Source organism: Loa loa, assembly GCF_000183805.2.
Source record: "Loa loa unplaced genomic scaffold supercont3.25, whole genome shotgun sequence".
In the NCBI taxonomy this organism is placed as follows: domain Eukaryota; kingdom Metazoa; phylum Nematoda; class Chromadorea; order Rhabditida; family Onchocercidae; genus Loa; species Loa loa.
The window spans coordinates 337,364-363,667 of record NW_018108205.1 but is presented as its reverse complement, the minus strand read 5'-3'; the positions used below and the strand labels follow the sequence as shown (position 1 = coordinate 363,667).

The following is a 26,304-nucleotide window of genomic DNA, read 5'->3' as shown; positions in this document are numbered from 1 at the left end:
TCCAATCTTCTGCTGGGATAAAATATATATTTGCTTCAATGCTAGTCAAAAGATATATCTACACAAAGTATTCATCCACCGATCATTTCACAATAATTATTTATTCAACAATCTTCGCAACACTCTTGTCTTATATTTCTAAACTTTTGTTTTTTTTTTTTTTTAAGTTTACAATTTAACATAATCAGTGCTTGAGATATTAATGTCAGTCATTTCATTAGCCAACATCAATCTTTTTCAGTACATTTCATGAATTTCTAGCAAAATGATGGATGTAGAGAGGTGGAATTCTTCACGTGTTTTTCTTTTCTTTTTTTTAAACGATCAATGATGTGATTTAAAAAGATCGAAGCGGATTAATCATGAAATAAAGACGTTAGTTATTTTAGAAATATTCGATTTCTTTAAAAATCGCGCAAAAAGCAACTTTTCTAAAAAATATTTAGGAAATGAAGAAATTCCCAAGTTTTCAAAAATTTATTGTAAGTTGAAATGAGATGAATTCGTTTCGGAGTATTATTAGTATGGTTTAAAATTCGTTCCTTTTATCATCATTAAATGATATTCTCTGACTCGAAATTTACTAAAGCATTAAATCTCTGTGAACATCAATTTATGCCCACAATATATAAAAACAGAAGATACTTTTCATATTTAGCCGCTCATTAGGTGGTCTTTTCACTTGAATTCACCTTACCATTAAACCCTCCCCTACCCGCCCTCTCACGTCGTATCCTATAACTCTGTCTGAGTAGCTACATTTCTCATCAATCTATATTTGTTCTCTGAATTTTGCTTATACCACATGCCACATTATTTTTTGGGTCGTAACCCAAGAAAGATTATAACACAAGACACTTGTCATGTAATATCATTTCAACACCACAAATAACCAGTGAGGTTATTTAAATTTACAACTCATAAACTTAGTGACTTACCTTTTGCTTTACTAGGCGTATAACTCAATTATTTCATATCTGATGTACCTATACGTGATGTGTTGCCACACCTGTTATTTTTGCTGATTTCTGATAACAATGCTTTGATGTTTAATTTCAAAAATAAGTAATTAAATAGTACATAGATTTAATTATACAATAGTATATTTTGAAAGTTAAGTATTTTGAGGATGAAGGGATCATGTCAAAAATAACTATTTAGGACCACGGTGCAAGTATAGAAGTAGCGCAGTTTTTGCTGCATAAACAAAAAGTCCTAGTATTGAAAGTTTGAACAGATTGTATTGGCCTATGCATATGTAATATACTTTTTCCGGATTACTATCATTAACTACGCGGGCGAATTTCGCCGGAAATTGAATTGTACCAACCAGTCAACTGCATAAAAAATGAATCGAGTCAGTAGCACTTAAATTTACACCTTCTCAGGTTAGCAGACGTTCAAATGAAGCCTTGTACCTATGTAACCTTTACTGCAATTCATATCCTATGCGTGTCTCTTATGGAGGTAAAAGGAAAATATTCATCAATACTGGCAAATGCAAATGTAGCAAATTGAAAAAAGTTTAACAAAATCTATAACTCAAATACTGGTTAAACATATATTCATTTGAAACATGAATCACCCATTTCAAACTGTTTTACTAACCCTGTATCTATGTAGAGATGTGATGACATATATGTAATGCACTAGAACCGAATAATCACATTTTTTAATACTTTAACATCAGGAGCATATTATATACTCCAGTCGCATTTGCATATAGTTAATAGTTACAAAATTTCTAACCATTTTCAAATCAACTTTTTTTTGGATTTGAACATATTTTTTAGAATGCAATTCAAAAAATAGATTCGTCCCCTTAAAAACGTTACTTTTATTAGCTTTGAAATACCATTTCTAAAGTATAAAAAAAGCTCGAATAATATCGCCACGTATTAATAAATGTAGTGTTGTGCTTCTTTCGGAGCACCAAACTGCATGGAGGTAACATTAAAGCTACAGTAACAGAAATGTTGAAAAAGTTATTGAAAAAGGAAGTACTTCAAATTCACAACAATGATCTACTGAAATAGCATCATGTTCAATACTACTTATAACTATTCGCCAAAAGGAAGAGCTGTATTGTCGAACTGGTATTGGGTATAAAGTGTCATAATAGCTTCTATCTTCAAAACAAGTAACCAGCGCTTTTGTGGTTTTAACATTGTAATTTTTAGTAATTCTGAAGTTACCTCTAGAATTCAAATTTCACAACCTAATAAAAAGAAAAATTTTTGTTTAGAATCGAAAATTAGAAGTGTAAAGCAAAATTTTCTTCGTTTTGGCAATACAAATTGTAATGCTAATCCATGTGCACAGAACAGTTAGTTTTTTTTTTAAAAAAAAAAAAGAAAAATATAGATTTATAGAAATACCAAACCCATGCAAACAAAAGCAAGAAGAAATCTATGGACAAAATCATAAAATGATGTTTCGACCGGAAAAAGTGAAAAAATTCATAAATTTAGGATGTTTTTTGAAGTTCAAAAAGTTAATAATTGAAAAGTTTTACAGTTAGAATTAGTTTGAGTTTTGCAACGAACGGGAAGCCTCAAAATTTGAAAAACCCAAGAATTAGTGTTGAATATTTCCTTTATGAAGATTAGAATAGCACTTGGATAAAAATTTTGGTCAAATTTTTTAAAAAGAATTACTGGATCAAAAATAATTTCTATTCGAAAAATTTTGAAACTCAAGTGCAACGATAATACCTTGCTATTATTCAGTTATCAATTTCTCTGCTCAATTTAGTGAAAACTAAAAAGAATAATCTATCCTGGGATAAACGTTCAACGAAGAAAAATGGAGCTTTTTACCGGCTCTTAAATTAGCAGATTATTTAAATTTCTTAAATTTCATCTTTTACCTCTTAATAAGCGCTGATTTTTGTGAAGTTACTATATTAGAAATAGTCATAAGTTATTTACTGTAATGGAAATAAAGGAAAGATATAAAGCGAATAACAATGTGGTTTTTTTTTTTTTTTTTGGAAAATAAAGGAAAGGGAATAATAATGTAGACAATTCGATGTTTGCTTATATGATTTGTCGCCAACAATAAGTTTAAAAATTGAGTTAACTTTTGAAAACAAAAGTTATTCAAGAATTGTGATTGTATGTTGAATTATTATTAACCAGAAACATACTTGATGTATTTATGGATGATCCGGAAGTTTGCATATATGAAAGTGGCAAATATCGCTTGGAGCAGACAGGGATCGTCGACGGATTGACTTGATGCCGAAAAGCAAAAAGTAAATGAGTGCGATTAATGTTCGGAGGGAAGTTAACAAACAATTGCTGGCCACAATAAGTGTGGGTGTGTCTCTTCCGGAACACTCCCTCTTTCCTTTCTCTCTTTTATTCTCTTTCTTCATCTTCTTTTCACTATCCTTTTCATGATTGGCGTAATGGCAGTCCTCCGGGATACGGTGGGCGTGTATTCACACTTTTCAACCATTTAGATCAAATTCCTACTTGTGTTGCTATTGGATGACCGGTCTTGCAAAAGCGGTTTGTTTTTAACATAAGCCGATAATCCAGAAAGGATGTAGTAATTTTGAAGGCAGCAATTCCGGAAAGTGTCTAGAAATAATACTGTGGAGAGGAGTTCGTTAAGGCCCACTCAAATTTAGGGTATCTGACATGCACTGGATATTCCACGAGCACGCAATCTATTTAGGAGATCTCTTCATTGTTGCATACTCGGTTGTTCGCCCTTCGCACTTGACTTGGTAGCCATCACTCTTTCCAGCGGCCATCTTCTTGCTATCCCTTATCCTTAGCATCAAGTATCATAATTTAATATTTTGTAAAATTATTTTAGGACAAGAAATATCTCTTAAGATGTAGCAATTATCAAATTATTGAAGAATAGTAGCTGTTAGAGGATAGTGGCTAGTAGGACAGCGTTTCAACAAACAAAAAATTATGAATATGATTTACGACATTAATTCTCCCTTGGAATCTAAAAATTTTGAAAACTGAAAAATTTGATCTAACAATCTATTTGCAAGAAGCGATGAAGAGAAGCGAGGAAGAGGTAGGAAAGGAATTGATAGAAGACAGGTAAGCGGATGCCCAAAATATCCCTCACCATCATATAATATATAATAACGGGAAACAGTATGGCGCAGGTGATTAGCGATTTGCCGCACTTCATTGTTCAAAATCGCTTTCATGCCCAATTGAACAGCTTAAAATTGATAGAGCAGTGTATATAACACTACTACTGCCACGCTACTGTCAATCAGCCAAATTGCTAGTTTAATTTCCAGGTTTTTAAAATTCGAAAATGCCAAATATTTTGTTTTCCTTCATTTGTATCTTGACTGGTTGAAGACTAGCTACCAGCAAATTGTTTCATGCATTTTCGGATGTGCCAAGTTTTTTGCATATATATGCGCCTTGAAGAAACAATTTCTGCAACATATACTTCTGTCTAGATCCGTAGACAAAATTTCATACTAAGAAGATTTTAGAAATCTCTTGTCAAAATTAAACCCGCTTCATCTCTGTGGTATCCCTCGTAAGCATATGGGAAGAAGTAAGATTACTTGTTAGAATTTTTGAAAATGACGGAGCTCTTAATATTGCCTAAATTCTTTCCAGAAAAAGGTTTTTGAAAATTTGGCTTCAGCTTCCAGAATTGCCTTAGAGACGAGATGCATATGGCATCCTGTGCCAAGTACTGCTAAAAGAGTTACACAATAATAGAGCAGTAAAGAGGCAATCCAAGTAGGCACTTCAGAAGGCTCTCAAACATTCAAGCCAAATGCTTTGCCTCTTTTGGCTGTTGGCCTGAACTACTTACTACCACTGAAGAGTTCATTTTATGTCATCATTGCAGATGTTAAGAATGCTTTTCACTTCCGACTGCATTGAATCAAATCATTTCAGTTTTTCCGTTTTTAAATCATTGTACTAAGCTTGTTTTCAAAAACTAACAAATTACAAAATTTTTTATGAATTTATTATAGATTTGTGTGGATGATATTATTGAGAAAAATGCACATATTTACAAAGATTACCCATTACATTATGCAGAGATACGGCTGGATTAAGCAATATATTACAGTCTAAAAGCCGTAGAAGGACTCTAATGAAGTATCGTAAGACAATTCAACAGTTCCAGTCAACTGCAATGAACGTGAACATGCAAATGCATAACAGGCATTGGAAAATGCCGACAAACAATAAGATCGGCAGATGCTTTCTTTTTTATGTGACCATTAGAAAAAACGGTCCTCAGCTAATCTGCTATGCGATACCAAAATGATACAACTGAACAATAGTGTTCACATTACTACTGTTTGAGAACAAATTGAATCCAGACAAAAAAACAGACTTACAGGTATAACGAAATGCATTTATTCTGAATTAGTTTATTAGGCTTCACTTCTTTTCCGAATGTCTCTTTCGTTTACAGTAGAAAACAGATTTGATCCTTTGTAAACCACTAGTGCTGTATATTAAAAGCTGAAATGAACCGTAACCTCAAAATATATTGTTTCTCATGAGTGATATTGAAGACATACAATGAAAAACTTCAACATTATTGTTTTTCAAAAATTTTAATTTCTTTACGAAAATTACATATTTGCTTTCAGTGAGGAATATTTCAGTATGAAACTTTTTCCTGCCTAATATGATAAAATCAGTTATCTTAACGGAGCTTCAACTGGAATCCATCATATATGGATAATAGACTATGGTTAAGCTATCTGACGATTTGCAGATGAATTAATGTTTTATAGACTTTAAACTTTAGATCAGGGAGAACAAACGTGCAGCATTAACGGACCATGGCGAAGGTAAATTTCTGACCATTCCCTGATCCAGTATAATGTGTTATACCTGCTGTGTTGACGTATCATCACAATTCCGAATCTTTTGGCAAAGGATTGTGAGGAAATGATAAAATAGTTCAATTTAAAGCTAGTTCCAATCAGAGTTCAAATTTTAAATGACTTGAAATTTTGATTTTCGTGAACTTGAGTGTTACCTATAATGAAACACAATAATTTACTGGTGGATATGGCATTGATATTTGGCGAGGGAAAGTCCGCTGATATATAATGCTAGGATTATCTCCATGATGTAATCCACGATAGTGTCTCATGTGGGGCATATGTTCAATATCGTCCAAACGACTCTTTTAGTTCCTTCACTTCTTTAACAGTTCAATTGGATATATTTGTCTGTTCCATCAGAAATCCTTCAGCAAATTCAAAATTTCCTTTGTAGTTAATTGTCATTCTAAATTCTTGATGAGTACCGCTAGATAAGGATTACATTATTCCACATTTTCTAACTTTGTAAAATGTATAAACTTCAATTTAAAGTAAAGCAGATAAGATTGTTTTAATTTTTAATTTCACAAAGTATAAAATCAGTCCGAAATTTTGAACTTTGGATGAATGGTGAGGAAAATACATATGAAGGATGTGATCATGAGATTATTCATATTTGGACAATAAATCTGGCTTGCCACCTCATTAGATTGTTTCAAAACTAGGATGTGGGTACTAAAAGTAATTAAAAGTAAAGTGATCAAAAAAATCTTAAAATTTTACAATCTGATATTGTTAAAGGTTGTTTTTGTCGTATTTTTGGTATCACTTTTGGATTCAGGAAAAGCGGGAAAGAAAAGGGAGAAGGTTAAGCTCATAAGAAGGATAGCAATGCCGGTCATTTGCATATTGGATGGTATTCTTTGTGCAATCGACTGTTTGCATATTTGGTTAGTAATAGAAAATGGAATATTTATGGAGATGATGTTATAGATACGGTATTAAGTGACTATTTTCCACCCCGTCATACTGAAGCTGTAACCTCTCGACCTTCAGCTTCAATTCCCCAGATATTTCTACAAAAGGACTCTGTATACACCGGATATCAAAACCACTTCAACCAACACACCAAATGACCTGGCATTTTTGCATTTGTCAACAAATTGACACTCTTTGCTCGTCACATCAAACTAGTGACTGTTCCCTGCCACATCATCACCACTTCAGTTCAAAACTATATATATATATCTCCTTCACTTCCTTCACCTAAAAAAGAATGGACTTGTTACGAATAAAAAAGCAAACTGTCAACTTTGCTTACAATAACTACCTTTGGCAATATCAATTCATATAGATGAAAAGCTTGTTACAGTGTTTCACGCAAATATTTTCATTTTTGCAAACTATGTTACTTCTCAGAATAATTGCTATGCCATATTACCTCCCATTGGAAGTTTATAAAAAACGTTTGCCTTCTTTTCTCTTCTTTCAGTGATATATTCTTTTGTTCGAACCGCCTTAAAGCATGTGTACACCCTTCATCTGAAAACTAGGGTTCAAACAGCAAACATGGTAAAATTCATGTACAGTAATGAAAATATTTGGCAGCAAGCCATTAGATGATTTGATGATCTCTACTCTTCAATATTGTCTACTCGACCTGCCCACTACTCATATTAATTTGCATATGGGCACTTGAACATACAACATGGCCTGTTCAACTTTTCATTAAGATTCATAATCCGAGTAAATCAGTTGTCAGCCCATTACAGCTTGTTTCAACAACATATTCCCTTCACTTGGAAGCATAAAAACAAACTTAAAAATTCCGAAAACTTGAAAAACCAACCATACTCATACTATATCAACTTGATATCAAAGCAAATGAACGTTTCAAAGGACCTCCCTCTCCGGTTTAAATAAATTTTCAAAGAAAAATTTTAGCCTTTCATTTCAAAAAAACTTCGGTTCCCTCTTCAACAAGTTTTAGGTTTTTCAGCCACTATATTTCTCCCAAAATGGAGCATGTTAACTCCTAATACTTGAACCTAGCTTTTTGACCTTCAAAGTTTCCTGGAAAAGAAATTGAGCAACCATACACAAAAGATAAACTGGGAAATTCCCCATGCCAAACTAGACCTTCAGACAATTCATGTAAGCTGGGAAGGAATCTTGAAAAAAAAAAAACAATATATATATGATACATCGCTCAATGTAGGTGTGATACACGAATTATCCGGAATTTCGTACTACATTCTTAATAGATACATGAAGTGTCTAGCACAATTTGCTGCCAATAAACTTCTAAATGATACCACAAAGCCACTTTTAACTTAAAATCATGGTGATTTGGCTGTCAATAACACAAGTTTTCCTTAATTTGAACTGTTATATAAAAAGATTATGACTTGGTGAAGTCTCGATGAGGCCTAAATAAAGATGAGAGTAATTTGTTAGGACAGGGAACTTTTTTTCGAAATCTTTAAAACGATTTTTTATTTCCAAAACTAGCAATTACTGCATTGCTGAATCAACTAAAAAGCATCGTATGCATATGTTTTTTACAGAAAATATGTTTTCTACAACCACAAAGGAGTTGGTAAAGAAAAGACCATAGAATGTTTCATATGTGACGAAAAACAATGCTCTAGAATAAATGGCACACTTTCACGGTTCAAGTAAGGAAAAAGTTAACAAAGAAGCGGAAAAACAGCACGATAATCTGAAGTTAAAATCTAAGCGCCCAAAGACTGGATGAAAGATGACTATATATTCACAAAACACATAAGCGCCGTTTTTGAACTTCAAAATGAAAGGTATTAAACAAATCACAAAATTAGTTTGAAAAAAAATAAAGAACAAGTAATGAAAATAAAAGTTAACGTCTTTATTTGACATGAAAGTTGACACTCCAAACCATTGAAAAAGAAAAAAATGAAGTGAAGCTGTTAGCCGATGAGATCGAATAACATGAAACGAAAAGAGTGCCTACGGAAGCAAATCATAAGCTATGCCTTTTTCACGATATTCTTCCAACCCCTGAAAAAAAGTTCAAGTGAACGACAAAAATTATTTAATAATCTTACAAAGAAGAAAAGTGTAACTGTATTCCATTAAACGCCAAAGAAAAAGGAAAAAAAAAAAATCTGCAAAGGGGTTGGATGAAGGGATAAACGATTTAAAACTCAATTCACGAAAAAAACAAACAACAAGACTCGATGCAGTAAGAAGATCAACAAAACACAAAACCCATGCAACCACAAATCCACCTTTAAATGACGGCGCTACTACAAGCACAATACGGCTTTATGATAGCTAAAGAGAGGCATCCCAAAACATGTATAAGTAACTCATTGTAAAAACAATCAACCATACAAAATAGCTCAAATAAATCGAACAAAAACACCGTCTTAAACACCCGAAACAAATGATTTGCATAATTGCAACAAACTACCTCTCCACAGTAAGAGTAGAGCGGATGAATGAAAATAGGACGGTCGACGCAAATCGGCACATTGGCTTTTACAAGCCAACGCTTGCATTCAGCGTAATAATCACGGCGGCATGTGCTCATACAGTCCTTTCCTATGTTTTCTGAATTTTTCAAAGGACTGAATTCTTCTGAACGTTTAACTTCCCATACATGGAAATTTCTGCAATCAATGAAAACATAGTAATGAACTACGAAAGGAAAAATTACGGCAACAAAAGCGATTAGTACTGATAACAAAAGGTGTGAAGATCCTGCAATACAGTTTGGTGACAATTAAGGTAAAACAAGACAGTACGTTCCAAAACTTTTCCTCAAGTAAATTAAGGGTGTAGTGCCTTATTTTGGGGTTCAAGACAATGCGTTTGAGTCAAGAAAAAAGAATAACTGGGAGGTTGAAGAATGGAATAAATCGATGACCAAGAACACAAACGACGTACGAAGGCTGTATTGCTCACTTCAACTTGCTATTGCATTACCTTCAAGAAATTTATTGTACCAAATGACCGGATGGTCCTCGTAATCCTGATAATATATAAAAGAAACTTACTTAGCACATTTGAAAGCATCGAAAATGAAAAACTCGAGTTTGTAACCATTTTCTGTTTCTGGTTTCACTGCGATTCCAGTCATTCGATCAATAAATGGAATTTTTTTGAAGGCACGATGAAGAGGTAATTTAAAATTGGCTGCTGAAAACAAAATTCATACGTTGAGCAAATTCAGCAAATGAAAGCAAATTTAAGTTCAAAAAGTAATTCTCGTTTTTTTTTTTAAGTCTGAGGAACCCAAGATAAAAAGTAATTCGAATTATTTGGGGATTCCAAACTAAAACTAGTCAAAAAACGAATCTAGATAAGCAGACAAATGAAAAGGTAGACGAAGTTTGTTTCCCTATTCCACTATTACCCACATCGTCTGGTCCTGCGTTACAACGCTCTTCATGCTATTGAAGTACGACAGCATGTCGAGCACAACAATCTCAAACGCACACTTTCTACACTACCTTCTTCAAAACGATCCGCATTTCCATCACGTATATACAATAGCTATCTTCCCAGTCAGTCGAACAGTGCTTCTTCACAAACCTGCGTGAACAAAATCGCATGTGAAGAAATGACTTGCAATATTTCCCAAACGAAATTTGAGGCGTCCAGAATTATCTCGAGCCGCAGCTAGTTCCAGCGGTAGATCCGAGTATTCAACAACTTGAACACCACTTAATGTTTGACATATAACACCAACTCGTTCAAATGGATCGGTTTTTTCTACAACCTAGAATGATTTCCATCTACGGATCCTAATTTCCCAAGTGTTAAAAATCTCCAAATAAATATTAGGAAGTACCTAACTCTTTACTTATGCAGTGTTTCGAATGAAATTCATAGAATTTTTAACTATTTAACTATTACCAACAAAACTAATAATCATTTGGAGCGCAGTGCTATTGTCATTAAGGAAAAAACTATCCATTCAATTCATTTGCTTAAATCAATAGTTAGGATAGTCAAACTGCAATCATAAGTTCAATATTCTTACTTTTGCGGCACAGTCTACATTTTTCTTGATACAATATCCGATAAAATGGGGATCTGCCACACGACACAACACGTTGTCAACACCATAAACATGAAAGTACTTGATTTGATTATTTATAGAAGAAGTGCAATGAGCTTCCAAACATTCATAAAGGCCACCATTTCCATCTGAAATATATTTCAATCAGATTCACTAAACGTTTAAGGTGGAGCAATAAATGATGTATTCGGTGGAGCAAAAACCAGAATGCTCACTTGGAGAAACCTCGAAACTGCTCTTCGAAGACAGAAATAAGCCACCATTTATGTCGTAGCATGGAATTGATCGTTGTGAAAGCACTATAAGCTGTCCTGCATCAATACTAGCTACTGGAAGCACATCACGGAGATGCTTCAGTGTTCCCTCTGCGGTAGCCGAACTCGTCAACACAACCCTAATTTATTTGTTTTATAGCAATAACTTTTCTACAAAAGCCTGTATAAGTGACTCATAAACGATGTGACACAAGCCGTATAAATGTTTGCTCATAGTGTGGAAGTATAGTGTGTACACCGGTGATAGAACATTTCGAATTATAGTGTGTTTTCATAGTATGTACAGTGATGATAGAGCATTTCGAATTACAAGTCGTCTCGAAATGATCAAAACTGATGAGCGAATTCATCTCTAGAAAAACCATACCACCAAATCTTCGGGTTTGAATTCGGGAATGCCGCCCGGGCGAGATCTTGCACACGTGAAATACGAGCCGCTTGAAGGGCAAAGAGTGAATCAGTTATTTCGCAATCGGTGAATCCCAAGGAAAGGGTACCCTTAGGTTCCGTTGATCCGAGCCGTGTTGCTTGACCACCTGCCAAAACTACAGCAGCAACTTCTCCCTTTGCTATTGCTTCCAAACCTAAGCATCATTAAACAATATATATTCAACGGATGTTTGGTCATTTTCGAACATTCAAACTAATTTCAAAATTGAGCAACTAAAAAGGTTGCAGTAAAGATAGCAGGACCATCCAGAATGGGTCAGTTATCATAACTGTAACAGCAATTGATAACACGCACAGTAAAAAAAAGTCAAATGCAGTGTACCTGTATTCCAGTATTCCTTCATAATATTTTCATCAATATTATCTGCAACAGAATAGTGATCCCCAGTGATTGGTTCCAAGCCTTCCAACTTCTGCAAGGAATTAGAAACTTCAAGATACTCCAGCACTCCAAGAAAAAACCATCCCTTACATATTGCAAAGTCCCAAATGCTCATAATCAAAGCATATCATAATAGATTTAAAAAATGGAAAATCCACAACGCCAGGAATCGCTAACATACCACTGGAAGAGCAGATTCCTTAAATGCTTTGTCTATTTCGTGCATATTATATAAAGTAAACTGATCAACTAATTGCTGCCGCTCCCCTGGTGTAAGCTCGTTCCAGAAGCGCAACAAATAATCGTGTTTGCCAAATATGGCCATTGCCTTTGATCGATCTTCACGCATAGCTATGCGTACTATTAGTGCTGTACTCAAACAAAGCAAAAAACTTAATTCGAATCTGAAATGAAAAAAAATTGGTTTAAAACGATCATTTCATGCACCTTTTTCACTTTTCTGTTGATGTCCAAAAAGGAACAATGACGTAATTTGGAGTAAGTTAACTCTAAAAGGATAAAAACTGACAGACTAAAACTCAGTAATTTAAAATCCCATTTTTCTCACTGGAGTATTTTAGGATTATAAAAATCACAAAGCATCTTACCGAATTCTCAGCAGAAAAAATGGATCCCGCAAGGAAGAACCGAGGGAAGGTATGAACTCATTTGGTAGTATTTGACTTCCTATACACCGATTTTTAACATTAACTGGACTGTGTTCCTATCGCAACTAAGGAAATGTGATTAACAAATATACCGAAAAACCGACGCTTTTCTCTTATCTTGATATTTCAAATCGAACTAATTGGGAATGATGATCCTGCAAATTGTCAGCACCTTTTTTAGGGAAAGGGGAATAGGGACGAAGCAGAGGATGAGAGAGATTGAAAAAGAGGAAGACAAAGTGGAAGGAAAACGTCGGAATCTGGAAATCAAATGCAACCGAGGTGGGATAAACACTCTCTAAGTGTAATGAAACTTTGTAATCGCAGAGTAGAAATAATGATAAACAGAAAAGTTATTGCGACCGGACCCCAACCCGTCGAGAGCACTTGTTTGCACAATTGTGCTTCATGAGCTGGTGGGATACCTGAAGTGTTGGCATGAAGTTGTAGGGGTGGTGGTACGGTGGTGGGAATATGGGGTGCTTTCTTCGGGTGAGATAGGGCGCTGTATTAGAGAATCGATGGGGACTACAGCTTATTGCCTGTTAGCCCTCGGTATTTGGGTTGGAGCGTGGTCTTCTTATCCTGTTTTCTTACTGGTGTTCTAACGAAATTTAACTGATTTTAAACTCATTTTTAGTCACTGTGGCTCCATTTTTTTGAACTTTCTTTTAATCTTTTGAATGGGTTTGACGGTACCTTACAAACTTGGAAAATAAAATAGTAAAAATTTTGACGGGTTTTAGACAGGATCCTCAATCTGTTTAGGACAGTATTTTTCTGGGAATAAGTATGATTCCATATGATATGAGGTCGTAGATCAAGATTTTTTTTTCTTGAATTTTTTTTTCTGAATTGAATGTTCTACACTTAATTCTTGAATGCTTATTGGTTACGATATTCATTATCAAACCATTCTCTTTAATTCGATCAAACCTTCAATGCAGTTTTCTAGGTATAAATGGCACTGTCTAATGATAGCGATTTCGTGGATCAGTCACCCAGAGTTAGATCCTCGCTATTTCAGTATTTGCCATTACGCAATCTATTTTGTTCATCTGTGGATGGAGGCTTTGGTATGCATTTTTGCTAGCAATTCTCCTTTATTCCAAAGAAAACTATTAATATTTTGCTTCATAAATTTTATACGGGTAGCAATGTACGAAGTGCAGTCGAGACTGTTACTACCACAAGCTTGGAGCAGTGAAGCTATGGGGATATGAATGGCACTGTAGGTAATATTGGACGAGACAAGATAGTACTGTGAGCGTAATTGTCTTGTGTTAATAACAGTGGTTGGGAACTCAGAAAACGAAACAGTGCACTACGATATGTGCATGCTTTGCTTACGGAATGTTGGTAGAATGGTTATGCAGCACATACTTTTCCTTTTTAATTTAAAGTATAATTTGTCACTGCTTCAGTCATTTTGGTTGCATTGTAACGTACATCTACATACGTGCTCCTTTTTTATATATTCCCAGTAGGTCAATGCTGCTGTTGCAACAAGACCTTGTTTGCCGTGACTGACATGTTTTTTCGGTTGCTATTCAACCAAATTGTATTTGTTGATATCTCCAGTCTTTTATTCTGAGCTCTTCTCAGTTCATTTCAAACTGATGCTTTGTTGCGCTTGCCACTATGAACAATAGTGTATGGTGTTCCGAGTGGAAGACATACAAAATTTAGGAAAACCAGTCGTTGCTTTTTTGCACTGTGACTAGACAAGTGCACGTTAATGTTGACTCAAAAGTTATACTACATTAAGTGCTGACCTTTTTATTCCAAAAAAAAGTGGTGAAAACTTCGTTTCCATCACTGTTAGATGGTGTCGTACAATTGCTGTACAACTATGATATGCCGGTGACCATCCGTCCGATGTTAGATAATGCTATAAGCGGTTTCTTCTTTTTCATCCGCAGTGCCTGCACTGAGCTATGAAAAACATGTTTTGAGCGTTTGACCTTTGCAATTTCTTTTTTCAATATTGTTCGGAAGCTTTTTAATTCTTTCTACACATCTGAATCTTTTTTTTTTTCAGCACCCTAACATTCGATTCTTGAAATCTGCATAGAATATGAGTTGCTATAACTTCTTGTTCCTCCTGTGTTTCTCGACTATGTAATTGCTTCCAACTTGCAGGTAAATCTGATGAGGAAGTGGAATTTGGTTCTCTTAAGTATTTCCTCTTATGTGGTGTGGGCGGAGTAATCTCATGTGGTACTACACATACGGCTATCGTCCCACTTGATCTTATCAAATGTCGAATACAGGTATCGTATTTCAATGATGCACAAAAAATATAGAATTTCTTTATTTTCTTTTAAGTTTGTGTAATTGGTTTCGTATTAAATTGATGTTTTTTTCCAGGTGAATCCGGAAAAGTACAAAGGAATTATTCAAGGCTTCCGAACTACAATAAGAGAAGAAGGCTTTCGTGCTTTGGGGAAGGGATGGGCACCAACATTAGTTGGTTATTCGCTCCAGGGACTCGGAAAATTCGGTTTTTACGAGATGTTTAAAATCTTCTATAGTGACATGCTTGGTGAGGTATGGTTTTTCGTTGGTTTTCTCCAGCGATTCCTCCAGCGTTGGTTTTCTTCGTTATTGTACCATGCTCCACATTAGATCTCTTCGATTGGGATTAATTTTGTTTCATTTTTCAAATTGATATTTTTACTGATTTCAGAATGGTTTTTGTCTTTTCTTTTTGGGAATTTTAAGACATCTTTTTCGGGAAGCTTCCTGGTAATATTAATGTATTGCTGCTTTAGGAATTGTCGTATCAGTGGCGTACAAGTTTGTATTTGGCTGCTTCTGCATCTGCAGAATTTTTCGCCGACATTTTATTGGCACCAATGGAAGCTACGAAGGTCCGCGTGCAGACATCTCCAGGGGCTCCACCAACGCTTCGTGGTTGTGCACCAATGATATACAGAAATGAAGGGATGACAGGCTTCTACAAAGGCAAGTGATTGTATCAATTGATTTCGTAAGATGATGATATTTGCCAAGATGGATCATATATACGATTTTACGAAAGACGGCGATAAAAAGAACTGAAGTGAAAGGTTTTTTTGTGCAAATCGTAGTATACTTTTACGTCAAACAACGATTAGTTTTCAGGTCTGCCACCACTTTGGATGCGCCAGATACCTTACACCATGATGAAATTTGCCTGTTTCGAACGCACATTGGAAGCATTATACAGGTATGTGGTACCAAAACCACGTTCCGAATGCACGAAACAAGAACAGTTGGTAGTCACGTTCGTCGCAGGATATATTGCTGGTGTGTTCTGCGCCATTGTTTCTCATCCTGCGGATACAATTGTTAGCAAACTTAACCAAGACTCTGGCTCTTCTGCGAGTGCAGTCGCTAGAAAACTGGGCTTCATGGGTAAGTTTAAAAGTGTTCTGGATTCATTGGAGGTTGTTAGATGGTTTTTAAAACTTGTTTAAAGTTACTTGATTAAATGAGAGTCTGGCTGAAGTTATTGGCATTCTCTAAACTAAATGGAAAATCAGTCATATTTGCAGGTCTCTGGAAAGGTCTTTTTCCTCGCATTATAATGATAGGAACGCTTACGGCATTACAGTGGTTCATCTATGATTCCGTGAAAGTGTACTTTAAATTGCCACGTCCACCACCACCAGAAATGCCACTTTCCTTACGCAAAAAGCTGGAAGCAGCCGGAAAATTATAGAGCATGTTTTTGAGTGTTCTTGCGATCCACTGATTATATTATGAATAGATTTTTTCCTTCATGTGCAATTATCAGTTAGGTTTTTTTTCGATAACGATATATTTCTTATGACTTATTAACTTTCGTGTGCAAAATTAATTTTAATAGAATCTGCTGAAGTAGGGTGATAAATTGTTTTACAAAGTCGAATTTGTGGATGTAAATGATAATAGTGGAACTTATAAAGGTTCCTTTGTATATTCATTAGTTAAATGAGAAAATCTCAATCGTTTTACCTTATTCTTTAGGCGTTCGATGTTCTTAATTCTCCTAGCCATCACAGTTACACAAACAGAAAGTTACTAATGCTCTGGAACGCAACACAGCATGTTGAAATATGAAATAAGCGTACGATATCAGATTATACTAAAGTATTGGGCAGTGGCCCACAGTACCGATGAAGAGTATATCGGATGTAGGATTTCTTTTTTCCATTCTTTGCGAAGTCAACGTTATTAGTTTTTGTGGGGTTTGGTTTCTGTATTGCCGTTTTTCTTTCATTAAGATCATTATCAAAGGGTTGCATGTGCGTTACACTGGAGCAATCTGTCCTATAACTAGTACTGAAAAGTGCTGGTAACTCTTGAATTCCCTCCGTGATTGGGTCTTGAATTGCAGTTATTCCCTTGAACGAGGGAATCTTGGTGTCTTGTGTTATGTCCTGTAAAGGAGTGTTTCGTAAGCAGGTTTGGACTGATTAATTAAACGTTGTTATTGGTGTAGTGGATAAGAAGTGGTGTTCCATAAAGAGATGTCGAAGTTGAAATGGTTCGACGAGTTTCTGAGAGTTCGCGGTGAAATTATTGGTTGTAGATATTTCCACTTGCAAAAGGAATCTGCAGATATTTAACAAAAGTTTAGATTCCAGTGTAATATGGCAGACACGTATGTCCGTGTCTCACAGGTCGTGTTTTGCTGTAGTGAAATGAAGGAAATAAACAAAATGGGCTGAAATAAATGTCGACACTGTGTCCTCTGGACGTAGTGGCTGTGTACGGAGTGCTGATATTGATACACGCGTGATATTGATATCCATTTTCATCTTTCTTAGTCATCCTGGTTAACGTGCCGGGTTCGTTAAAACGACTTCAGCTTCTGACCACAGTCATGGAGTTATTATGCGCATACCGTTTCAAAGGAAGTGGTAAATATACTATTGAAATGATGGTAATTTCTTCGAGGAGTTTAAAACGGTGCGCATTTATGAAGCGGAAAATTCAGTTCACACCCAGACGGATCCTCAGAAAACTTGTCCAGATGAAATGAATGGAGTTAAACTGTTTGGGATGCTATATTTGCATGTGTGTCACATGTTTCGTAGCTTTCTATCAATGTCAGTACTTGCAGTTAAAGTTTGTTTTTTACTGCAGGATTTTGTTATTCGCTGCAACCGCTATTTGCAAGACTTTCGTCAGTAAAAATTTGGAAACAAAAATAGTTAAAATATATAACCATATATATAGCTAGTATCTCTAGGATTATCCATACTAAGCAATATAAATCTAGTCATCTTGGAAAGGCTAGAAAATCGAGCATATGAATCTATGGCAAGCGATAATAAGCTGATTCCGTTCTTTTAAAAAAATGTTCCTTTTCAGTGACACATGGTAATTTTTTGTTTACACGTTATGGACTTGATGGCATTGTTTCGTGCTACAGTACATATACTTTGATTTTTCAGCTAGATCAAATGCACTTCTTTGCATATAGTCGTACTTGTTCACAAGGCTCCTTTTTTATCATGCTCAAACGTAACGGTGCTCAATGTCATATAGGATATTTGCTGCTCGTGTTCGAATTCCGCCCTCTTGGAAAATAAATCTTAATCAGACATAAATATCTGGTTGACTGGAATGACCTCTTTTTTTTATAATGTATTTATTTTGAAGCATAAGTGCTGAGTTGCATCATGTTCAGCCTTCAAATATTTTCCAATATTTGGTTATCTGCCTGCACTTCCTTTCGAAATTGAAAGAGATGTGTGGTCCTCGTGGAATCTTAAACTTGATACATACTAACTCTTTATCTGGCGTATAAAAGTTCTGAAAAATTGGTTGTGCACTTCATTTTCTTTCGTGATTGTGCTTGCTAAATTGTAAACACAACTGTAATTTTTGTTTTTTGCAGATAGACCCAACGAAATACGATCATCTATGATTTTGGAACGATCAAGGAAAAAGGTTTCTAAGTTTAAAAAAAAAGCAAAAAGACTTTCATGTGCTGTGGTAACATATTGTAGGGCTTGAGAAATTAGATTTGACAAGATGTTCAAGCTGTGTTTTGAGTCCCTTGAGAAAGGTTCATTTTTCTGTATTTTTGCTAAATCCATTTTTACCTCAGTTAAACTAAGAACAGTTGTCTTTAGCAGCGAAATACATTGATTATTTTTTTCATGATCGAGTTAAGTGTTAAGTTTGGAATTATTACTAGCCATTGCTCCATTTTAGGAAATTATCTATACATGGCTATCTTTCTTTAACAGTGTCACTTCCAGCAGAATTCCTCGCTGATATTTGCATTTTTCAGTAGAAGCGGCCGAAGTAAGTCTATTGTTTTACACTTGGGTTTGCTACCAACTTTACAAGATCGGTGATTTGACGTAGTGAAAAATTTACTGGATTTTATGAGGTTTTTTTTTTCACTTCCCAGTTTGGGTTTTAATTAATGAGATCGCTTATTGATTTTAGATTACTATTATTGTTCGGATATATGTGTTAATGGAGCATGTTGGTTATTTCTGGGATGGATATTAATTGCCCTTAAGGGTTTATCACCGTCATAGATGTGACAGATACCGTTAGCTATCCAAGTTACCTCACTGGTACTTTCTGCGCCATCGTATCCCATATATTGACATTATTGTGCAGAAGTTGAATCAGGATCCCAGTTCAGAAATTTGAGACTATGTCCAAGAAACTTGGTTTTGTAGGTTAGTATTTCTTATCTGTCATTGCCATTATAAAGTTTTTATCTGCTGTCTTCCTGCTGAGTGTCAGATCTGCGAATTATCTTGATCCTATTTGAATACAGAAGTGTTGTAATTCTATATATTCATCATTATTGGATGCGTATACTTTCGTAATACTCATAAATATTTTGAATTGGAAATATACAATTCAAATTAATATTCAATTCTATAGGTCCAAGGGAGACTTACTTCTACGTGTCACATGATTGGTACGATAGCGGCTGTATAATGGTTTATGATAGGATGGAAATAATGCTTGAACTTCCTTGCCCACTACCATCTGGAATGCTGGAATCAGTACAAACAAACGAAATCGGAGAATGTTGGGAAATTACCGTAATCCTTCTGAGCAAAGATATTGTTACTTTTGTTTTTTAGTACTTGTAATTTTTTTTCCTAGCAGTTTAAAAGTGTTCTTCATCCCATGCCACATCTGTAAAAGTGTATATACCCTGAAACATTTCAGTTTGTTTGGTGGAGAGCACACGAGTTGGTTGAAGAACTCTATAAAGTTATAATAGTTACAAATTACGTGTTTTATGCCCATGCTACAATTTATGAACAAAAATTATGTTTGTGCCACTTGTGACTCAGATTTTCGTAAATAATTATATTACCTTCAGTAAATATGTGACTGTTGTTCACAAGTCTCCCAATGATCTGTTTGCTGTTTGTAAGAGAATGGAAATATTATCGACATTATTCTCGAAATGAAGAGAAAATAGAAATTTGATTCGTAATGGTGAAACTTTACTTCCAATAATATTTTATGATAAATAATATGAAAAAGAATTGCAAAAAGTTAGAATAAGCGTTGAATAAGATTTACAATATGACTACTTCTGAGAAATGAATAGTTTATGTATAACTGCTTTAACTTAATGTTTACGAATTTGGCAGCTTAGCGTTACTACGCTGGTATTGTACATGGGTACATTGGGTAGTTATCGGAACATGCTTGGCATAATACTCCTAGTTTTTATCGGAGGTTGAGGTCTTGATATCGTGTAATGACTTTTCGTTGTTTCTGATTGCTTTAAGAAATCAAGATTCGAAGCGGCGAATGAACTGTGCGGAACAAGGTACTGTTGAACGAAAACGGTGTTTGCAACAATGTCTGCCCCGTTGTATCAATTATCCGTTCTAATCTCGTCATTTGCAAAGTATTCTGCCGTTGTGTCCCGAATGCAATGCAAATGGAAAGGTTCATGTCGGTCGGTTTTTTTGCAAACGTTCCGGATTAATCTATGTGAGCTACATCAGCATACAATATAAAAGATTCTTCAGAACACAGCGTCAAATCCTGGACACTGCACTTGGTGTAATCGTTTGGAAAGAATTGACGGAAGTCGATTTCTTCTCTGGTTATATTTGGGATGGACTTGCTATGATGATTACGAATCTAGAGGAGGTTGTGTTTTCATTTAGATCTGTAGATCACTCAAGTAGCGCAGTAACTGGTGAGGAAAATATCTTGGGCAGGGAATTCCTAATTATTCAAATAATGCTTCTGGATTTTAGCTGATACACTGGCTCACAACTTATCCTGCTGGCTTGAAATTAAATACTCATTTGAATGCCATATTATCGCAGTTCTTTGTCTACCATATCTATTTATGGCAAAGTAAGTTAAAATTAACTTCGGGTCAGTGACTTTACTTTTTCTATTTGTATGCTTATACATGCAATCTCAAAAGGAAATTCGAATTCCAAAAAGAATTCTGATTATATCATTAAGTTCAAATGATGGTACGACTTCTCAGCAAGTTTACACACTTCTTTTCAGCTTATTTATCAGTGGCAAGTGTTTACGTTGGATTTGGTTTCATATCTTTGTCGTGTTTTTTCGGCGTATCCGTTTTTTTTGCTGCTTTATCTGATCTCCTTCGGCTACTTACCGTGCATATATACTGCTTTCATATTTACGCTTTCAAGCTAGTACTATCCTTATTTCGTACAGTATTTGAAAGTGAGCATTTTCGTCAGAACTTAAAAACTGTATTACTTTATTCCCACCCAAGAGTTCTTCCAGGTTAGCCACAATATCAATGATGTCAATAAAATCACTTTGGAGATTATTTCGTGGACGAAAGTATAATCCATTACGTGAAAGGGTTGATTCAGTAAAATTGGACGCGAGACAGCTGTTCATAGCTACTTTATTTTTCATCATACTACTTTTTCTTCTTCCTACAATACTTGTTTACTTCTTTATATTTTCATCGGTAAGCTTTGATTTGTAGAATTATATTGTTATCAATAACTTTGCAGTACTTCTACAGGGGTTAAAATGTTAATAACTTTGCAGTACTTCGACACCATTTAATATACATGTTAATCAGAAGGCTCATGAAGAATGTTGGTCACAAGATTCCGTAAATATCTCGTGCGAATAAAACAAAACCTTTTACTTCTAAAAATCTGCTAGTTTTTATTAGGATATGCTAAATGGTTGCAGTTACATTGCGGAGTGCGCACTATACAAATGGTCCTCTTGTTGCTATCGATGGTTCAGGATGAGGTCATCTTCCATGTTTTGAAACAGCATTGTAACTGACGAATATGTAATCTCGATGTTTTATAATCATATTTTCTTATTCCGCTGTATCTTTTATCAAATGCACTGGTAAAATATAAGTTGTATTACACTTCCTATCGTTCACAAGAAATAGAACCGAATCTTGAACACAGCAAGTTATTCGGAAGTGTTTGATTTAGAATTCTTTTTGATAGCGGTTGCATCTTTCAGAAAACAATTACTTTGGACTTTATTTATGTGAAATCTGACTTTCGAAGCGTTATACCCTTGTTTAGTAAGTTCTAGAAATTCTTCAGTACTTCTCGTTGCGGGCGTCCACTTGTCTGTGTCAGAACCTTTTTCCAAGGAAACCACTTGCCAGCTGGACGTCTAGTCAAAAGAGTAAAAATTCCCGAGAAATGATTTTTCATTCCAAAACCAAATTTATGAAGACTACAGAAACTGAGACAATTAGCTGTTGCTGAGGCAACGACTTCTCTATCAGGGTTCAAACCTAGGCTGCTATTTCCTGCTTCTACATACATGTTTATTGCTGTACCTTTACCTGCCATTTCAATTGACAGACTTGTAAGTTTACCCGAAATTGAAAGCGACAATTTGTTAAAACTTCAGCTGATAACCTTGTTGTATGACCCCTTCATATTTCTTTTGGCACCAAAACTATAGTGACCGGAATATTCCAAAAATCTTTTGTTCACTGAGGAGTGTTTCCAGGTTGCTATATTGACTGATGAGAAAGCACTAGCAACGAAACCACTTGCCATTCTAGATGTTCGGCCAGAAGAACAGTTCGTCAAGGGACACATTATCGGAGGTTTGTTATAATATTTGGCATGCATTTCATTTGTCCAAAAGCGACTATATGTAATTTTTAAAAATCTGAAAATTTGTAGCTGAACACTACCCACGAATCCTTCTGTCCCGTGAACAGTATGAAACAGAATCAATGAAGAGAGTAGGTGCACAGGGAACATTAATTGTCTGTGGTCAGGTTTACGGAGCTGGCCAAGTTGTGTCAACGTTTTGTGACAGGGGATACAATGCTGTGCTGTTAAGAGGAGGTATAGTATCTGAAACATTTTTTGATACGAGAAAAGCTCAGGTAACTCCAGTAAATGATATGTGGAGGAAGTAAAATGTTTCGACATGAAAAAGAACTTAATTCCCTTTTTCCCTCTCGAATTACATTTTCAAGATTTGGACAGCTGGAGACATAAGTATCCCGAAGGATTATTAACCAGAGCAAGTGGCGAACCGATAAAACTGGAACTATCGAAATTAGCCGCCCAACTTTCCATCAATAGAAAACCAGTCTTCGAAAGATGTTCGTTTCATTAAACTTCTCTACTTCCATAACTCTGTTTCTAAACCACTCATTAATCTCTTCGTCTAAAATGCAGGTTTCTGAAGGACATATTCAACATATGCAAGCCCATGAAAATCTGTTTTGTAGCTGGATTCCTGCAAGCAACGACCAGCTCTATGAACAGGAGCAGCGTCCATGAAGAAATGAGACAAGGAAGCCAAACGAACAAACGCAGAGCTTGGAGATGATTCTTATGTCCTTTATCTTCCTATTGAAATGAATGGCACAGTTCCCGAGAGATATAAAATTGCTTTGTCATTCATTTAATTTAGGCAACAACATCACATCCGTTTAATCCATGTTCGGTGCTAAATACATTGTGTCTCAGAAACACATAAGTTACGAGTCTATAACACTTTTCTCTAAGATACTGCATCCTCTAACAGATTAAACACATGTTACATTTAACTGCAAAATAAACAGTGATATTCAGCCAACGAGATTTTGAAAAAGAAAGATATCTCAGTTCAAAGATTTAAGGATTTGATTTTTCGAGTCGAATTTTTATATAGTGTTCGAAGTCATAGTTAATCTAATGTTCCCACATGAAATCAAGGATAGAATATTTCAACAGAGGCATCAGATGTATGTATTACAGATTAACATAGATGGATCGTTAACATGGACATCTTCAAAAACTTTGAATGTAACATTTCATTCCATTGAATGCTTTAGTAATTTGGTGAAATGAATGCAACAAACTATTGGGTCATTCCTAAAATTAAGGCATATTTACAATAACCAAAATTATCTAAATGGTAATTTCGAAGTTCTGAAGTTCCTCATCCGATGGAAGGAAAATTTTGTCTGATCGAACTAAGTCTTTGCTGATATATGGTAAGCCTGCTTTTTCCCTTCGCGCCATTTCCAAATGAGCCTCTCGATATGCCCAATCTCTCGCTTGTGGCCTGCAACAAATTATAACTATTGCCGTTACATATCAGAACAAGATACAGCTCTTTCAAAAACTTGTAAAAAGCTTTTCTAATATCACAAAAACTTTTCGTTTCCCGAGAAATCTGCGTGTGAGTCATTTAATATTTGGAGCCTTGACTTTTCTCAAATAAATTACTGGTACCTTTCGAGAAACAGTAAGAGGAACAGACTTATAAGCAAAGCAAACTATCGTTTCATGAAGAGTAATATAACTTGAAGTACTCCTAATTATACATTTAAGAACTGTCTGATATGTACTTGAAATAAACAGAAGACGCAGAAAAGAAGGCCACTATCACAGTATGCTGACATAATCAGCCTAGTTTGAAGGTTATTTATGAAGCACAAATATCCGAGCAGAGGGAGATTCCCAAGAACCTTCTTCCTGAACAGGTAAGTACTACTGAGATGCTTATTAATAAAGTAAAGTAGCAGAAGAAATTGAAAGAAATGTTCAAAAAACAAAAAAAAAAAAAACAAAACCAATCAGGAGCAGCATAAAGAATGTACAGCGTCACCCAACTAACCATTATCGTTAACAAAACAAACATGTATTGATGAAATTTCAACCAATCAGCATGTTCATCATAAGGAGACAAACCAAACCAAATCCAGTTACGACGCTGTAAATTAACTTGGAGACAAATTGAGCCAATATTAGTGAAAATTTTGGAATTTTATCTGACTCGAAAGAAAGTATTCCGAAACCAAATAATTATCAAAACCAACAATCTGACCGCCCTGATCTTTTGCCAGTGGTCTTCTCCAGCCATCACCAAATAGCCAATCCAGACGACTACCATTTAATTTCGGCCATGGATTTTCATACGCATAAGAGTCGGAACCAGGTCTAAAATACGTATTGAAAAGTGTCCGAACAGAAATTATGCTATAACAGTCATAAAATACAAGGATCTATAAATTTACTACCACAAAATTACACTTAACGGAACGATTTTTGTGAGCAATGAATACATTTCTTTACCGAAAAGTTCGCAGATTTTGTTTGTAACCAATTAAATTTAAAAAGGCTAGAAATATATCTGATAAGCATTCAACGTCACACATTATTATTCTTCACTAGATTGCATCCCATCCTTGCAGGTACGCCAAGGATTGCAGTTTGATCTTTACGAGAGCTTTTCCTTTTCGCCAAGTACTCAAAAACCAACTGAGGTTTTTTCAGAATCCCAGTGAAGTATTTTGACCAACAGCATTTCTAACTAACCAAGAAAACAAACAATACAACACCATATCCACTGTTAAATATTTTTATAACAAAAGAGAGAATATTATTTGTCCTAGTTCTGCGACTGCCTTGGATGTTTCTATTATCATCTTAACAGACAAGTAGTCTAAAGTGCATAATTGAATGAGACCTTTTTGAATTTCAACAATGGTTCCAGGGTAACAGGAAATAAATTCTACAACACCTACCGAAGCCTTTTGTATTCTCCAGTGCTAATAAATGACAAACTACAACATCCTTAATGAAGATGAACTGACCTGTAATCTGCTGGCTTCCTTTCAATATTCTCTTCACCATGAGCACCGTGAGGAACTGCCGACGAAAGCCTCAAGGAAGTGATAGAAATGGTGCGACGACAAAGTGGTAAATACAGCAACATCCAAGTTGGAAACTATTTGAAAACAAGCTGAAATTAGCAGTCTGTAAGGAAGCACCTCGTATCATGCATGCAGCTAAACACGTACATCATCATTGCATTCAAAATAATGGACAGAGAGCTTATACGAGTTCCTCGACTTCCGGGATAACTCAGACTCACAGAAGCTCAACTACTGCATACGGAAGAACCACATGAAATCCAAAATGCAAGAGCAATGAGCACCATTTCCACCGCGTGCGCGAAATATCCCGTACGGGCCGTATTTCTCTATCTCTGGGGAATTTGCACCTTTTGTTGGCTGTTTACAAAGTCATTGTTGCACGACCAGTACGAAATAGCTCTCACACGTACTTGCAATAATTTTCATCGCCCCTCAAGTCATATTGTTGTCCTAGTCAGGAGATGCGATGATCCAGAATGTGAATGAAGAGCGCAGATAGCATTCTCATAGGTGGATAATAAAGTTGCTCATTTGAAGTCACTGA

The 26,304-nt window shown here is 35.4% G+C and overlaps 8 protein-coding genes across 8 annotated transcripts; 5 read left to right on the top strand and 3 right to left on the bottom strand.

Moving 5' to 3' along the window:
* Positions 1-1,448: 1,448 nt before the first annotated feature.
* LOAG_00241 (hypothetical protein) lies at positions 1,449-3,240 on the top strand (the record flags this gene model as incomplete). Its single annotated transcript, XM_003135781.1, has 4 exons — positions 1,449-1,467; positions 2,246-2,326; positions 2,373-2,493; positions 3,141-3,240. The coding sequence occupies 4 exons, from the start codon at positions 1,449-1,451 to the stop codon at positions 3,238-3,240; spliced, it is 321 nt and encodes a 106-aa protein (XP_003135829.1).
* A 783-nt stretch (positions 3,241-4,023) lies between these two features.
* On the top strand, positions 4,024-6,930 carry LOAG_00240 (hypothetical protein; the record flags this gene model as incomplete). Its single annotated transcript, XM_003135780.1, has 5 exons — positions 4,024-4,070; positions 4,484-4,548; positions 4,753-4,853; positions 5,773-5,815; positions 6,788-6,930. 5 exons carry the CDS (start codon positions 4,024-4,026, stop codon positions 6,928-6,930), a joined length of 399 nt encoding a protein of 132 aa, XP_003135828.1.
* A 1,694-nt stretch (positions 6,931-8,624) lies between these two features.
* LOAG_00239 (UTP-glucose-1-phosphate uridylyltransferase) lies at positions 8,625-12,379 on the bottom strand. Its single transcript, XM_020445382.1, has 8 exons — positions 11,910-12,379; positions 11,505-11,721; positions 11,078-11,256; positions 10,824-10,990; positions 10,373-10,559; positions 9,835-9,976; positions 9,249-9,447; positions 8,625-8,833 (listed from the first exon to the last, which is right to left on the bottom strand). The coding sequence occupies exons 1-8, from the start codon at positions 12,082-12,084 to the stop codon at positions 8,783-8,785; spliced, it is 1,317 nt and encodes a 438-aa protein (XP_020304154.1). The 5' UTR covers positions 12,085-12,379; the 3' UTR covers positions 8,625-8,782.
* Positions 12,380-12,846: 467 nt separating this feature from the next.
* LOAG_00238 (hypothetical protein) lies at positions 12,847-13,245 on the top strand (the record flags this gene model as incomplete). The annotated part of the gene is made up of 2 exons (XM_003135778.1): positions 12,847-12,919; positions 12,986-13,245. 2 exons carry the CDS (start codon positions 12,847-12,849, stop codon positions 13,243-13,245), a joined length of 333 nt encoding a protein of 110 aa, XP_003135826.1.
* A 341-nt stretch (positions 13,246-13,586) lies between these two features.
* On the top strand, positions 13,587-16,558 carry LOAG_00237 (phosphate carrier protein). The gene is made up of 6 exons (XM_020445381.1): positions 13,587-13,713; positions 14,780-14,910; positions 15,008-15,187; positions 15,412-15,604; positions 15,764-16,036; positions 16,177-16,558. The coding sequence occupies exons 1-6, from the start codon at positions 13,599-13,601 to the stop codon at positions 16,341-16,343; spliced, it is 1,059 nt and encodes a 352-aa protein (XP_020304153.1). The 5' UTR covers positions 13,587-13,598; the 3' UTR covers positions 16,344-16,558.
* A 185-nt stretch (positions 16,559-16,743) lies between these two features.
* Positions 16,744-17,424, bottom strand: LOAG_00236 (hypothetical protein; the record flags this gene model as incomplete). Its single annotated transcript, XM_003135776.1, has 2 exons — positions 16,744-17,043; positions 17,350-17,424. The coding sequence occupies 2 exons, from the start codon at positions 17,422-17,424 to the stop codon at positions 16,744-16,746; spliced, it is 375 nt and encodes a 124-aa protein (XP_003135824.1).
* A 3,039-nt stretch (positions 17,425-20,463) lies between these two features.
* LOAG_00235 (hypothetical protein) lies at positions 20,464-23,455 on the top strand (the record flags this gene model as incomplete). The annotated part of the gene is made up of 9 exons (XM_020445380.1): positions 20,464-20,564; positions 20,638-20,761; positions 20,872-20,974; positions 21,137-21,249; positions 22,328-22,456; positions 22,604-22,703; positions 22,783-22,950; positions 23,085-23,213; positions 23,343-23,455. 9 exons carry the CDS (start codon positions 20,464-20,466, stop codon positions 23,441-23,443), a joined length of 1,068 nt encoding a protein of 355 aa, XP_020304152.1. The 3' UTR covers positions 23,444-23,455.
* Positions 23,409-25,856, bottom strand: LOAG_00234 (hypothetical protein). Its single transcript, XM_003135774.2, has 4 exons — positions 25,698-25,856; positions 24,921-25,041; positions 24,675-24,814; positions 23,409-24,163 (listed from the first exon to the last, which is right to left on the bottom strand). The coding sequence occupies exons 1-4, from the start codon at positions 25,817-25,819 to the stop codon at positions 24,007-24,009; spliced, it is 540 nt and encodes a 179-aa protein (XP_003135822.1). The 5' UTR covers positions 25,820-25,856; the 3' UTR covers positions 23,409-24,006.
* Between the last annotated feature and the right edge of the window lie 448 nt (positions 25,857-26,304).